The sequence below is a fragment of the Sciurus carolinensis genome, chromosome 15 (genome assembly GCF_902686445.1).
Source record: "Sciurus carolinensis chromosome 15, mSciCar1.2, whole genome shotgun sequence".
Taxonomy (NCBI): Eukaryota; Metazoa; Chordata; class Mammalia; order Rodentia; family Sciuridae; genus Sciurus; species Sciurus carolinensis.
Window position 1 is genome coordinate 82,620,162 of NC_062227.1, and position 14,913 is coordinate 82,635,074.

A 14,913-nucleotide genomic window follows, 5' to 3' on the forward strand; every position below is an offset into this window, starting at 1 on the left:
AAGGCAGTTTCTCCTGCCTCCAGTTTGTTTTCCAGGTTAGGGGTTTTTTCACGTAACTGACCTTCTTTTTTTGGCCTTTGAAGTGTTTTCTGTTGACAACAGCGTCCTCTCAGTCGGCATCGTTCCACCTAGAACTGCATCTTAACCCTGTGTCAGGTTTCCTGCTGCATGACCAGGGACCACAAATTCACCAGCTAATACGGCCCCGCGTTTTGTGTCACTGCGTCCAGGGTGGGAAGTGGAGCGTGGGGAGAGGTCCTGTGCACGCAGGGCACCCCTCGGGGCGGGTGCTGCTACACAGGACCCTGTTCACGGGGCCCGGCCGGAGGGAACTTCCCTGGCGGGAGCTGCATGCCAGCCCTCTGCCGCGTGCACTGCCCTTCTGGGCCTCTTTCCCCTCCAAGCGTGTGAGCCTGAACCCTGGGGCCGGCACGCCACGGCCCGCTTGCCAGCAGGGCCACCCTACGGCTGCTCCACTCGTTGGGCTGAGCAAGGGTCCCTGAATCACGGCACCCGCTTCTCCGCGCCGGCAGCCTCTGCCTCTGCCTCTCCTCCACACCACTCGCACTCGTCCCAGACCTGAGGCAGACGAGAGGAAGCAAGGGAGCTGCACCCCTGGCCGCGGCTCTGACCAGGGAGCCCTGGCAGGCCTGCTGCTCAGGTGCCGCGGCAGGGTGGAGGTAGGGGAGCCGCTCGGTCCTGGCACAGGCAGGGTCACAGGCCCTGGGGCTCCTGCTGGCCCTGACTGGCGCCCGTTGCAGGTTGACGACATCCTGGGAGAAGGCAGCGACGACAGCGACAGCGAGAAGAGGAGGCCGGAGGAGCAGGAGCAGGAGCGGGAGGGCGCCGCACAGCCCCGGGCCCCCCGGGCCCCCCGGGGGCAGCCGCTCGGACCAGCCTCGTCCAGCGACCGGAGCACCACAGGCGCCCGTGGTCCCAGGTGAGTGTGGGAGGGTGGCTGAGGCCGGGGGCAGGAGAAGGTTCAGGAGCTGCATCCACCATGGACAGGAGTGTCCGGAGCGTCCTCACGGCTGCGGTGGGAGGAGACCTGGTGCCCTGGGAGGCTGCTCCTTCACCCTGGTGCGCAGCCGCGACCTCTGTGGGGACGGGAGTCGTCTGCACTTCCTGGTGTTGGTGTCAGCCAGCAGCTGTAGTGTCCCCTTCAGGACGTCCTGTGTGCAGAGGGTGTGGAGTGCCCGCAGAAGCCACCGTGTCCTCTTCTGAGTGGGAAGGGGAGCGGGCGAGGCCCACCAGACGCCAGCGTATCGCGCCTGCTGTGTGGGTGTGTGGCGGCTCTGGCTGTGGGCTTCTTGGCTCGCGGTTAAAAAGAGCCTCCACGTGTCTTCCACTGAGACCCTCATCGTCACAGACGCACAGGAGGCGGCCAGCACTTCTGCTGTTGGAGGCAGTGGACACAGGTTCAGCTGGGGAGACCGAGGCCCCCAGAGCGGAGTCCAGGGAGGACTCGCGTGCCCACTGTGGCCCTGGCAGTGGGACGTCAGGATAGGGCCTGGGCTCTGCGGCAGCGAGAGCTCTGCAGGGGCGTGGATGGCCCGGCCGCTCTGCCTCTGCAGCCCGCAGCTGCCCGGGTCCTGCTGTCACTGCGCTCACTCTGAGCTGGGCTGTGGAGCCAGGTGTGGCTCAGACTGCTCAGGCCAGCAGCGTGGGGACCTCGCCTGTCCCCTCGCTGGCTCCTCAGACAGGAGGGGTCAGTGTTGCAGTTGCTGCTTTACTTTGCACTACGGATCCAAGATCGTTTTGGAACTTGAGACCAGAGGCACCGAGCGCCTGGTGTGCCCAGACCCACAGCGCCTGGCCCTTCTCTCCAGAACCAAGCTGGGGCCGCTGGCAGCCCTCTGTGTGCCGGAAGAAGCTCGCCGTGCGGGCCATGGTCCCCCTGCAGGGGCGGGCCCCGTGCCTCCACGTGGCATCTCACTCTCGTTGGCCAGCAGTTGGAGAGGAGCGCTTTCTGGTTCCACTGTTTCTTCTGTGGGAAACGGAACCAAGAGCAGATGGCATGAGATTCTTCAAACAGCATTTCTGCCTGGAATGAAGTAAACCATGCTCCAAGTTCTGCTTCGCGGGTCCTGGAGGGCAGCGGTGCGTCCCAGAGGCAGTTGTGCCGTGTCACGTGGTGCCTGGGTTGGCGCCAAGCTGTACCACGGGAGCCTGGCACCATGACCTTGACAGGGACAGGACAGAGGGAGGAAGGTGGTGCCGCGAGGAGCAGCTGGCGGCTCTCCTGGGGACGGCAGGGGCCTGTATGCAACTGCCACTGGCCCTCCTGTTCTGGAGGTGAGTCCTTGAGAGAGAAGTTCAGGTGCGCGTTGAACAGCTGTGCCACGCGGGAGTGCTCCAGCAGAGCCAGCGGGACAGGCAGCCCGGTGGCAGGCCCGAGCCTTAGTGCAGAGGTGGGAGTGGCAGCGTTAACACAGCCTGGTGTCCCTGTCCCTGGTGACGACAGGGGAGGAAGGTTGGATGGCACCCTTACCTGCTTCCACCCAGACGGGTCCTTTCTCCCTCAGAATCGCAGGGCCAGTAATAGAAACCAAGCTCTGGTCAAGCAGTGAGGGAAGTTTACTCTTGGCCAAAGAATAGGAGACGGGAGACGAAGCTCACAGTCAGCCCTGGGCCTGTGGAGACGCAGAGCGGGGTTGGCGCAGCTGAGCAAGGTGAGGGGCGGGGACAGGCGAGGGCGGAGAGGAGTGTCACCGCTCCCAGGAGTGGGCACAGGTTTTACAGGCCCGCAGGTGCCACCTCTTTCTGCTCCTTTATGGTCTTCCGGGCCCTTGTCACTGGATGGCCAGCTGTCCTGGTGTGAGAGAGCGGGTCCTCACCAGGGAACTGCAGTGCAGTGACAGGATATGAACCTAATGGTGAGTGCAGGTCAGCATCCGTCCTGGCTGCTGAAGCTGGCCTGGTGGGCTTGATCTGGGGTTGAGTAGCCAGGTGGCCAGCTTCTCTACTTCTAGGCTGAGGACAGCAGGGTGGACGTGCTGTGTGGCCTCCCAACAGGAAAGTGCAGACGAGAAATTCCAGTCGCAGAGGTCCTCAGACTGGGAAGGAGTGTGGTCACTGGCTTGGGACAAGCAGCCTTCCTGGGTGATGCACTGTCCCAGAGCCTGTTGCTGGGCCGGGCAGTGCTCTCTGCCCATTGGTGCAGCAATGCCCAGCAAGGAGACAACACAGTTCCTCCCCACCCCACCCCAGCCCTTTTTTTTTTGAGACAGGGCCTCACTATGTTGAGACTGACCTCAAACTTGTCATCCTCCTGCGTCAGTCTCCCAGGTTGCTGGGAATGTAGCTGTGCCACTGCCCAGCACGCTGCTGCTGGCTTAAGGCGTAACATCCTGGTGCAGCTTCTGGAGCTCAGTTTCACCTGGTATTGTCATCCTCATAGGACGGTGAGGGCCAGCCGCTGGGACAGCTAGCTCTACCCAGTTCTGTGCCAGCCTGCCAGTCGAAGTTAAGAGTCCCTCTCATGTGTAGACGGACCCCGCTAGTAATGCCCAAGATATTCACCAAAATGTAGTCTGTAACCATGAATAATTAACTTAGGCAAGATATTTTTTGGGAGCTAAAGCAGAAAAAAAAATATTCCAAGAAATGGTAGCTGAAAACTTCGCAAATTTGTTGGGAAGCATTGACTTTTGTGTCCCAGAAGTTGCACGTGCCAGGCAGGGTGAGCAGGAACTCCACGCCCAGACAGTGGCAGAGACAGAGTGGGGAGCAAGAGAGGCAGGGCACAGGCCCCGGGCTCAGCAGCCACCTGAAACCTGCACCCCAGCACCATGCCGCCACAGGCAGGGCAGAGCCTGGTGACCCTGAGCAGGTGTGCAGAGGCCGTGGGGCCACGCGCCTCTCCTGACCATGTCACAGACACATCCACACGTGGTCGTTGCTGGGCCTGCAGCATGTGGAAGCCAACTGTGGGAACCCGCCTTGTGGGAAGAAGGCAGGAAGAGCAGGCGGTGGCGGGACCCCAGAAGCAGCAGTGAGCAGTCAGCCTCACGGGCACAGGGCCTAGCAGGTCCTCCCTCCCTCCTCCACTTGAGAACACAGACTGCAGAAGAGCAGGTTTGCCGCTGCAGCGGGTGGGAGGGGAGCCGTGCTGGGCTCGGGCTAGTGCAGAGCTGAGGGAGACGTGTACCTCGGGCCTCAGGCACCCCTGAGGAAGCTGCTCGGAACCGCACTGCGCGGCACCTTCGGACATACTCACTTGGTACCCAGAAAAGCAGGAAAGGGGTCGGGAACAAAGGAGGCCCCTGAGCTGACGGGTGGGCCCAGGCGTCAGTGCTCCAGGCAGACGCTGGCAGGACCAGCGTGCCACCTGCAGGGAGCGCGCCTGGGCGAGGGAGCAGGGCACCAGGGGCACAGTGCAGCTGCCCAGAGGTGAAGGACCTTCACAGCAACACAGTGGCCATCAGGAAGGGCACGGAAGCAGGAGCCCCAGAGCCAGGGGACGCAGGAGAGGCGGGCAGCAGACGTGCCAGCTGGAGCTGCAGCGCTGCCTCCAGGAACACCAAGCAGGACCCGGGGGACGGAGCAGCTCCCTGTGCCCACCAGCCCGCGACCCGCGTGCATCCTGGGCAACAAGCAGGCTGGTCCTGAGCTTCACCGTGACCTGGGCTGGCCCTGGGGAGTGAGCCAGCGTGTGTGGGCAGGTGCCGCTGGACCAGAGGCGGGACTGCGCAGGGGCTAGCGTGCAGGCAGCCAAGCTCTCAGGGCATCCTGAGAATGTGCGTGGCTGATGTGAGGAGTGGTGTGCCCCAGGGTGCACACTGGCCTTTGGGGTCTTGCCCGAGGGCGAATCCAGAGAGCAGGGTGGTCCGTCCCTCCCTCAGCAGTCCACCTTGTGCGTGTGTACCATCCCTTTCCAGCTCTTCCTGTCTCCACGGCCGTGAGCGTGAACGTCCAGAACACCAGGGTGCGTTTTGCCCTCCACCCTGGGCAGGTTGGGACCTCCGCACCGAGTGGCTGCGTGTGCCGTGACCTGCCCCAAAGCCGGCCACGTGAGGGGTTTTAGTTGCCAGTTCCTGTGACAGCTCTCTCCTCACCCGAGCAGCTGTGGTTGCCCTCGGTGGTAGAAGCCTGCGAACCGGCCCCACGGAGGCCGCTGCTGTGGAGGCGTCTGGGGTGGCGTGTGCAGCCAGCTGTGTCGTCCCAGGTCCTCGGGCCCCTCCAGGGTGTGGAATGCCCCGGCGGAGCTGCCGGACCCCCAGAGCCACCTGGAGAGCAACCCCGGGCCTGGTGCCCCCAGCGTGCTGGTGGCGCTGCCCTCCCTGTGCCCTGCTGGGTTCACACGGGCCCCACATGGGCGCATGGCGGGAGTCGTCAGAGGGAGGCTGGGCCGGCCCGTCCGTGACGGGCTCTGTCCCCATCTGCTGGTTGAAGCCAGAGGCTGAGGTGGGCAGCCTGGAGCCAGGGCTCTGTGCCCCTGGGAGCAGTGCCGTGCCTTCTGTGGGGACCCGGGCTAGGCTGCAGCGCGGTGCTGGAGGAGGCGAGGCCATGTCCATCAGAGGCAGGGCCCTGGCCACAGCTGCTGCTGATGGTGGAGGCGACTTTGCTGAGACACAGTCGCTCTGATTTGGTACACCCCAACGTCATTTAGCCAGGAAGGACCTGTGTCCTCGGTCCAGCTCACCCCCAGGAGCAGGCAGGCAGCTCTCCACACCAGGATGCGCACCAGGGACTGGACCTGCTGTCCCCTGTCCCTTCTCCGTGTCCTGCTGTCCCCTCCCGTCCCTTCATGGTCCTGCTTCCCCACCTGTCCTTTCTTGGGTCCCACTGTCCCCTCCTGTCCCTTCTCTATGATCCTACCATCCCCACCTGTCCCCTCTACTATCCCCTCCTGTTCCTTCTCCATGATCCTACCATCCCCACCTGTCCCCTCTACTATCCCCTCCTGTTCCTTCTCCATGATCCTACCGTCCCCACCTGTACCCCCTACTGTCCCCTCCCGTCCCTTCTCTTGGTCCTGCCGTCCCCTTCCATCCCCTCATGGTCCTCTTCCCTCTGTCTGTGGACCTGCCATCCCTGGAGAGGCTCAGATCTGCCTGTGTCCCTGAGCTGGTGCCACTGAACTCACCCAGTGCCCATCCTCCCGCAGAGCCTTGAGCGCAGGTTCAGCAGAAGGCTCTGGCCTCTGAAGAGCGTGGACACCACGGCCTGCACACCTCTGCTGTGCTGGTCCTGGACACCACCCACCCCCAGGCTTCTCGTGGGACAGGTGGCAGAGGGCGCCAGGCGACTCTCGAGTGCCGTGGGGCTGGTGCCTTCCCGGCGTCCCCACGTGCAGCTGGGTGGTTTCCAGAGGAAACAGATGAGAAATCCTCAGGGCAGTGATCTTCTGAGTTGCGTGAGAAAGCAGTTCTGCCGTTCTTCCCGGGACATCCATCCAGCTGCAGACAGTGTCCTCCAGGGGAGACGCCGGTGGGCTCTGGAGGAGGCCGGGTGCGCAGCCTCCAGGGAGTCACGTGGATGCTGTGGCCCAGCAAAGCATGGTCAGCAGGGGTGGCTGCTGAGCCTGAGTCCCGCAAGCACACAGGAGGCTCCCAAGCTCCAGAGGAAAGTGGGGGTCACCTTCAATCTTGCTGTGAGCAGACTGGCGAGGTGAAGGGTGTGATGCTGGTCAGTGAGCGTGTTCCTGCGGGCAGCCCAGGAGGTGGCCAAGGATGAGCAACTCAGGCCTGGGGCCGACTTCCTGGTGTGTGTGTGTGTGTGTGTGAGAGAGAGAGAGAGAGAGATTCTCCAGGGCTGCCCCTTCCTGCATGTGTGTGAGAGAGAGAAAGGAGAAAGAGGGGGATTCTCCAGGACTGCCCACCTGGGGCCAGCTCGGGGCCAGCTCTTCCTGCACAGTGCTCAGTGGAGTGTGGTTTTTGTCTTGGTTATTTTCAGTAGTGTGAACAACTCAAGAACCCTTTCCAGAAGTTGGACAGGCATCTGACGTTTCCACAGAGCACTTTGTTGGGTTAGCTTTCCTAAGTGCTCGTGTGCATCGCTTCTGAATACATCTGCAGTTTTGTCCCCAAGCAAGGGGAACCATGTAAGTCACTTCCCATCAGTTTTGCCCAGCAGTGTCTCTTCTACTGTTTTGTTTGGATTGTGCAGTGCACGTTACTAGCTGGGTCCTCAGGCCATGTGCCTGGCCTGGTCTGCCCTGAACAGGACTCCCACTTACGGTGTAGAAAGAGGTGTGGCGGAGGGCACCTGGGCTCCCGGTCTCTGACCCAGCGCCGGCCATGGTTTGCTTGGTGGTTGGCACTCAGCACGTTTCTCATGTGCGACTGCCTGTGCAGCCATGGGGCAAGCTTCCCGGCCTCCTCTGAACTCCCACCAGTTGCCCCTCTCTCCACTCACTCCCTGCTGAGACCTTCTCAGATGGCTACTGTCCCCAGCATGGTAGGCGGCAGTGCCCTGGCCTGATCCTGCAGGGCTTGTATGAGGCACTGGGCAGAGGCGAGAAAGCAGACGACCCAGGTCAGGGCTCCCAGGTTCACTCACCCCGCCCCACGTGCACAAACCCTACAGCTCCGTCAGGGGAATGACCTGAGCGTCCCCCGTCTGTCCTCCCGGAGTGGACTGGCACCACAAGCCAGTGCCCTGCGACTTTGTGGGGTCCAGCCAGTGTCTTCTGCTCTTTGGATGGAGCCTGACTTTAGAATGAGAAGTGGTGTCCTGCACACTCCTCCCAGGCAGACCAGGGTGGGCGTCTGCACCCGTCTCCTCTGTGGAACTTGTGGCTTTGGGCATCAGTATCATGATAAGATGCGGGGTCTCCTCAAACAAAGATGCAAGCCTCGGCTCGCCTGGCCTGTCCCCTGCCCACCCAGCCACCCCAAGTACCCTCGTCCCACCCCACCACCAACAGAAACAAAGTGAACTACAGCCCCACACACAGACTCCCCAGCAAGAGCAAGGACGCTCGCGGTCCTCCAGACGGACGCAGGGCACCTCCGAGGCTCCGCGCTCTGCAGCCTCTCCACGTCTGCGCTCTTCTCCCCAGTGTGGCTGGAGGGTGCTCTTGGGGAAGTGCGCGTGCGTGGAGGGAGTTTGGAAGATGGACGAGGTTTCTTCAGTAGCTCTAGAGGTGTAGGCACCAAACCCTTGGGGAAAATGTGTTTTGGGACCGCTGCCGCGTGCCAGGCCGTCTCCCCCTCTGCCAGTCCTGCCCACCTCACCCCTGGACCTCCACACTCCTGCCCCTCTGTCCAGCTTCCTGGAGCGTGATGAGCACCGCACGTGGACCCTGCAGGTGGGCGGGGCTCACGCAGGCGAGTGTCTGTGGTGTGGGGGCACTGCTTGACCTGTTCCCCAGGGGCGCCCCAACACAGCTCCAGAACCTGGGGCTCTGCCACCAGTGCCAGCTGGGTGTGAGCAGTGCTGGTCTTGTGTTCCTTCTGCATTTTGGAATCAGCTGCTGTGTTCTGTCTGGGGCTTTTCCCCAGGTAGATTATCTGGGCCTCACCGTAGGTTTCTTACATTAATAGGCCACATCGTGTGTGTCTTATGTCACGCAGATCTTGCAGATTCGTGGCTTTCGTGGTCTTTTTTATTATCATTATTATTTTCAGCCATACATGACAGTAGAACGTATTTTGGCAAATCATACATACAGACTTGTCTTAGTGCAGCCGAATAGGTCTTTTGAGATTTTTTTCTCTTGCTTCAGAATTCAAAAGGTTTTTCTGAATCATAGTTATTTTATGTATATTCCTACCTACAGTTTTTAAATTTCCTTTCCTGTACATGGTGATATAACAGGGAGATGTCCAGATGTAAAAAATGAATCTCAACCCATACCTTTCATAACCAGACATGGGAAGTGACTCAGAGTAGACGGTGGACCTGAATACACAGCCGAAGCTTGAGGGAAAACACAGGCCTCCGTGATCACGGGTCCCGCAGTGAGTTCACCTGTGGTACTGAAAGTGCTGGCCATAAACAAAGATCACTTTTGCTTTGCGAAAGAAACTAGAAAAAAAATGAAAAGACAGCCCCCAAGGGGGACATGCACAGCGAGCAGGAGCGAGCAGGGGAGCCGCAGCGAGGTGCTGTGCTCTCTCCAGGATGGGCGCCCCCGGAGGACCCACCCTGCACGGGGCCAGGGACTGGTCCACAGGAGCCCTGGGCTGGGGCTGTGGTGGTGGTGGATCATCGAGAACTCCTACTCAGGAGCCCTGGGGAGATGAGGTTTCGTGTCACCGTCTCTGCTCGTGTTCCTTGTGGTCCAGATTTTCAGACTCTTGAAGCAAGGAATTCAACCCCCCATTTCTATATAAAACTAGGCCTTTTCCTTAGGAAGAAAGATCGGTCATTGCAGTCAACATGAAAATGATGTGTTCATCTAGAATTTGGGCAGGTGGGAAACTGGACTTCTTACGGGGTGCTCTCATGGGTTCCAAGTCCCAGCATGCAGGCAGAGGCCAGACCTCCCCCAGATGTGGGGCACAGGGAGGCTGGCTAGAAGAAAACCAGCACCCGCAGCCTCCAAGGGAGATGTGGGGCACAGGGAGGCTGGCTAGAAGAAAACCGGCCCCGCAGCCTCCAAGGGAGATGTGAGGCACAGGGAGGCTGACTAGAAGAAAACCGGCCCCCGCAGCCTCCAAGGGAGATGTGGGGCACAGGGAGGCTGACTAGAAGAAAACCGGCCCCCGCAGCCTCCAAGGGCCATGGCCCCGGCAGCTGCGGTGTTGGTCCAGGCTGCTTTCCCTGTGGCCTGGGCAGGCACGGCCTCTCCCTGGAGCCCACTCAGCAAGGCCGTCATGTCCTCTGCGTTGGTGGTTTGCGTCCCTGTGCTGCAGTTTGTGCTGTGTGGTGTGTTCCTCAGCTGCAGGCGCCTTCAGGGAACGTCAGCGCAGTGCTGCAGGAGGCCCTGGGGGACACACCCCCTTGTCGTGGGGCATGTGCAGCCAGTGGGGACCCCGCGTCTGCAGGGCTGCACGTGGGCAATGTCCGGAAGTCTTCTGGCCCTCGGCTGCAGGTCCACTGGAGCGAGGTTGATCTGCAGCGTGGCCCTGCTGTCCCGCGGGTGCTGCTGTTGGCTCGGGCGCTTGTCGGCGTGTTGCGTCTGCCGCCCAGGAGGCGACACCTGCACGGCCCAGCAGCCGCAGCCATGCCGCCCTGTTGGTGGGGCCTGTCCACTGGTGGCGCCTCAGTGCTCACGCTGCCCCAGGCTGGCACGGCGCCGTGGACCAGTGCCCTGCTCAGACACGTCCTCCCCTGCAGCCCGGGAGCTGTCCCCAGCCCCGTCGGGGACTTGCAGCTGCACAGCCACGCTCAGCGGCTCACGGGGCTCCTGCCCAGGACTCGTGCTGTCCTGACGGGTGTCCGAGGCTCAAGTCCTCTGCTCACGCCACACCTCCCAGCACAGGCGCCTGGACCTGCAGGGGTGGCCCCGCACGTCCCTGACCGCGGCAGTGTGTCACCGTCCCTTGTGTGTGCTGGTGCAGACTGCACGGTGGCAGCAGTGGCTGCCCCTGCCCGTCGCCCTGTTTGACCATGGCTTTGCTTCTGTCTCCTCCTCAGAGGCCACAAGAGAAAGCTGAGCGAGGAGGACGCTGCCAGCGAGTCCAGCAAGGAGTCCAGCAACGAGGACGAGGAGGGCAGCAGCTCGGAGGCGGACGAGATGGCGGCAGCACTGGAGGCGGAGCTGGACGGCCTGATGTGAGGCGCAGCAGGCCCTCAGCCGCGGCGCGGCCCGTGCCCCAGACGCTTGTCTTGCAGAGCTCTGCATACAGAAACACATTATTTTGCAGAAATAGGTGTTTTTAAGAAGTTTTACTATAGGAAAGTCTACTTTTGTACGTGAGGGAGTGCTGCGGGGAGCTGGTGAGCTATGCCAAAGGCTCGGCAGAGCCGCCTTCCTGAGACTGGAGTCGGTGGCTTCTCGTCACACTCTAGGGTGGGTTTGGGGGTCCCTCTGTGTGCTCCGGCAAGTTACTTGGGGCGAAGCCTGGGGCCCCGAGGAGACCAGGCGATCACGACAAGAGCCTGGCGTCTGCTGCTTTGCAGCCCAGCTGTCAGGTCGCCGAAGGTTCTCAAGGGGTCGGAGCGGCGAGCTGCGTGCAGAACACCGAGGTCACAGGCCCGAGCCCCAGCCAGCCATGGAGGCCCGGAGCCTGGGCTGCCAGGCTCCAACCTCAGGCATCGTGACGAGAGGACCTCCCTTTTCTTGGGTGGCCTGTGCTTCTTGAGAGATCTGATGTCAAGTTTTTGTATATCGATTTCATATTTGACCCACCAGATTCTGTCATTTAATAAAAATCCTTTTTGTACGTTCTCTTCTCTGATACATTTTGGCAGAGAGCAGCCCCCTTCTCTGGCTCCCTTCTTGACCAGGGTCCGACTCAAGCTGGGCACTCTGCTAGGGTGGGTGGCACCTCTGAACCGGCTTCTTGTGGGAACTTGCACAGCAGGAAACACCCCTGGAGGTTGGTTCCAGGGGGTACCAGGGCCCTTTAAATTTAACCCGGTCGATGGATGTTTCTCAGGCCATTCTGTGGCTCTTGTTCTTTCCATTATGTGTGGAAATTTTTGAAACAATTTCACCACATTAACAACCAAAGGATCCTTGTGGTGTGATTAGTAGATTGACAGAAATGAGTTCTGGGCGGCCCGAGGAGACTGGCCCCAACCTGGTGCTCCAGGCCCGTGCTTGTCTTCTGGGCCCCGGGCAGCATGGTGGACGTGGAGTCAGACAGGTTCTGGCTCTCCTCAGCTGGCGTCCTGAGAGCTTGGGACAGTGCGGCCTCCACCATGGTGCCTCCACCCTTAGGAGCCCAGTCCTGCTCAGCTTTTGACAGAGCAGGAAGAAATCCAGAGTGCACGTGGGTAGCACGGTGCCTCAGCCGGCGTCTGGGCCTGGACGCGGGCTTTGGGCCTTCCCTGAGGGCGGTCATTGTAGTGCTCGTCAGCCAGCTTCAGGTCAGCAGCACCCCTGATCCAGGCGCCCCCTTTCTGAGCTAATTGCCAAATTAAAAGTGAAGTGTCAGGCTAAGCTGTCGCCCTTAGCTGTGGGTAAATGCCGTGGGCTGATCTTCACGTACTGACTCGCGTTTCTGAGAGACGAGCACTTCAGGTATAGCGAGATCTGAGTGTTCCCAGTTGTAGTCATGGTTTACGATTCTTTTTATACACTGCTGGATGTGATCCCATCACATGTTGTTGAGGTTTTGCACCTGTGCTCGTGAGGGATGTTGGTCTGTGGTTTTGGTGCTGGGACGGTGCTGGCCTCGTGGAGCGTGTCAGGAGGTGGTCATCAGCGCTGGCCTCTGCAGACTGTACGGCCTTGGTCTCCTTTCCTCTCCATGTCTGGATCAGGTGCCTTCTGCTTTGCAAGGATTTCTCTGATGGACGTGCTCAGATGACCTGCTGTCTCTTGGAGAATCCGTGCATGCCATTGAGACCTTTGCATCTGGGCTCATGGCCACTCAGTGTCCCTCCTGGTCCTTTGATGGCCACAGGCTCTAGTGATGCCCTTCGTTTGTGGTGGCTTGCCCAGTTGGAGGCATCTCAATTTCATTTGCCTTTTGAGAGAATCAGCTTTTGGTTTCATTGATTTCTCTCTTCTCATTTCCTATTTTAACTTCATTGACTTCTGCTCTGATATTTATTATTTTTTCTGTTTACTTTGAAATTAATTTGTTCTGATTTCCTAAGGTGGAGGGTCAGATCATTGGATTTTTATTTTTATTCTCTAACATGTGCATTTAATGCTTTAAATCGCCCGCTCCACACTGTTTTTGACACGTTACAAGTTTTAATACGTTGTCTTTCTTTTTCATTTAGTTCAAATATTCTTTAGTTTTTTGAGAGTTCTCCTGAGAGCCGTGTTATTTGGAAATGTGTCGTCGAGCCCGTGTGCTCCGGAACTTCTGTTATCTTTCTGTTGCCGATTTCGGCGTGCTCCCTGTGGACTGAGGCGTCTGTGGCTGTCCTGCCGCAGTGGTTAGCTGTGTGCCGCCAGCGCCGTGCCTGTCTGCAGCTCTGAGGGCGTGGTGGTCTCCAGCTGTGCCCGGAGCCATCTCTCCATCCTTGCAGTTCTTGACTTTGCCTCCTGGTGTGATGCTGTCTCCAGGCACGTTGAAGATTGAGCGACACCTTCCTCATTAGCAGGTGATTGGTGGTGAGGACACGGGAAGCGGGGTGTTGACCTGACTTGACAGGGTTCCTCTCCAGCACGCCTCCTTTCTTCTTGCAGATCCGAGTTTCTGAACTATGTCATTGTCTTTCTCTCTGAAGACTTTGTTTGACATTTCTTGCAAGGCAGTCTACTGACCACACGTTTCCTCAACAACTGTTTGCCTGGGGAGATCAGCTTCAGACTCACTTCTGAAGAGTGTTTCTTGGACACGGAGCTCCAGGTGGGTTGGGTTCCTCAACACCACATTTTATTCCACTTCCTTCCATCTCCCGCATTTCTGATGAGAAGCTAACGTCATTCCTACCCTGCATGGGAAGACACGGCTCCCAGTGTTGCCCCCACTTCCTTCCTGAGTCTTCATAAAAGAACTGATTTATGAAATATGCTCTTTAAAGAGTAAAAACAAAAGGCAAGCAGATTGCAAGGGAAGAAATGAAACTCTCCATAGATGACAGTGTCTTATATACAGAAAGTCCTAAGGAATGCACCAAAAAACTTCTAATTAGATGTGCTAAGTTCAGCAAGGGTGCAGGGTGTGGAATCATTCTACAAAAAGCAATTGCATTTCTATCTACTAGCAATAAACCCAAAAATGAAATTAATAAAAAAATTTGCATCAGAAAAGTAAAATGGGAAGGAAGGAATCTAGGAAAATGAGTGCAAAAGGTGTGCCGTGAAACCGCATCACTGGAGGAGTCAAGAAACCTGGGAGGCGGGGCAGCATGGAGGGACACTCAGTGTGGGTCTGCAGTTCAGGTATTCCCAGCTGGCCTACAGACTCGGCACACCCTGTCAATCACGCCTGCAGAAATTGACAGATTAATTCTAAAATACATATGGAAATGGGAAGGGCCCAGTTTATCCAAAACTGCCTTGAAAAGTAGGAACAAGCTTGGACTCACAGTTCTGAGTTCAGAATTTACTACTGCCATCATGACAGAGGGTGCTGGCATAAGGATAGCCACACAGGAGAACCGAGAGCCCAGGAATAAACCTGCATCGTAGAAAACAGTGTTGTGAAGGGTGCCGACCCAAATGAAATCGAACTGTCTTCAACAAATGGTGCTGGAACTACTGGATTCCACATGCAAAACTAGCCAGACTCTTCCTCACACCATCTCTCAAAATGTCGGACTAATCAATAGAGCCTTGTGGGAACGCAAGTCTGTGCCCTGATCAGTCAGACTTCTTAGGTGTGACAACTAAGGCCAAAGCAGCAGTGGTCGAGTGGATCATCAGGACCATGAACTCTGCTCCACAGGGTGCCAGCAAGGACCCGGGAATACAACTGCAGAAGGCAGAATCATCTGCAAGTGGTACCTCTGGTGAGAGCCCAGTGGCTTCAATATAGAAAGGTTTCCCACACTCAAGAACAAGAGTGTCTGAAGCAGACATATCAGGGGACTGGACAAGTGCTGAGGAGCACATGAAACGTCACACTTCCTTAGTCACGGAAATGCAGACAAAATCACTGACAAAATAGGTGATGTCACCACTTTATATTCAGTATTACAGTTACAAAATACTATTTGTAATGTAATCATTTTATTATTTTCTGTGTATCATGCAGTATTTAAAGCATTTAGTTATATTTTTAATAAATGGTATAATTATTAATATGATTAAGATAATAATGAGGGGTTGGGGAGATAGTTCAGCTGGTAGAGTGCTTACCTCACAAGCACAAGGCCCTGAGTTCGATCCCCAGCACCGCAAAAAAAAAAAAAAGAGATGATAATGAATGTGGATGAGGACACATCACTGGTGAA

At 58.1% G+C, this 14,913-nt stretch overlaps 1 protein-coding gene across 4 annotated transcripts in view; it reads left to right on the plus strand.

The window, feature by feature from the left end:
• The window catches only part of Ctdp1 (CTD phosphatase subunit 1), a 52,253-nt gene extending 40,972 nt beyond the window's left edge, over positions 1-11,281 (plus strand). For all 4 annotated transcript variants that reach the window (XM_047526117.1, XM_047526116.1, XM_047526118.1 and 1 more), the window contains 2 exons: positions 762-940; positions 10,528-11,281. In XM_047526117.1, the coding sequence (XP_047382073.1) occupies positions 762-940; positions 10,528-10,669 (321 nt within the window). In that variant the 3' untranslated portion in view covers positions 10,670-11,281. The remainder of the gene's footprint in view (positions 1-761; positions 941-10,527) is intronic.
• Positions 11,282-14,913: the final 3,632 nt, after the last annotated feature.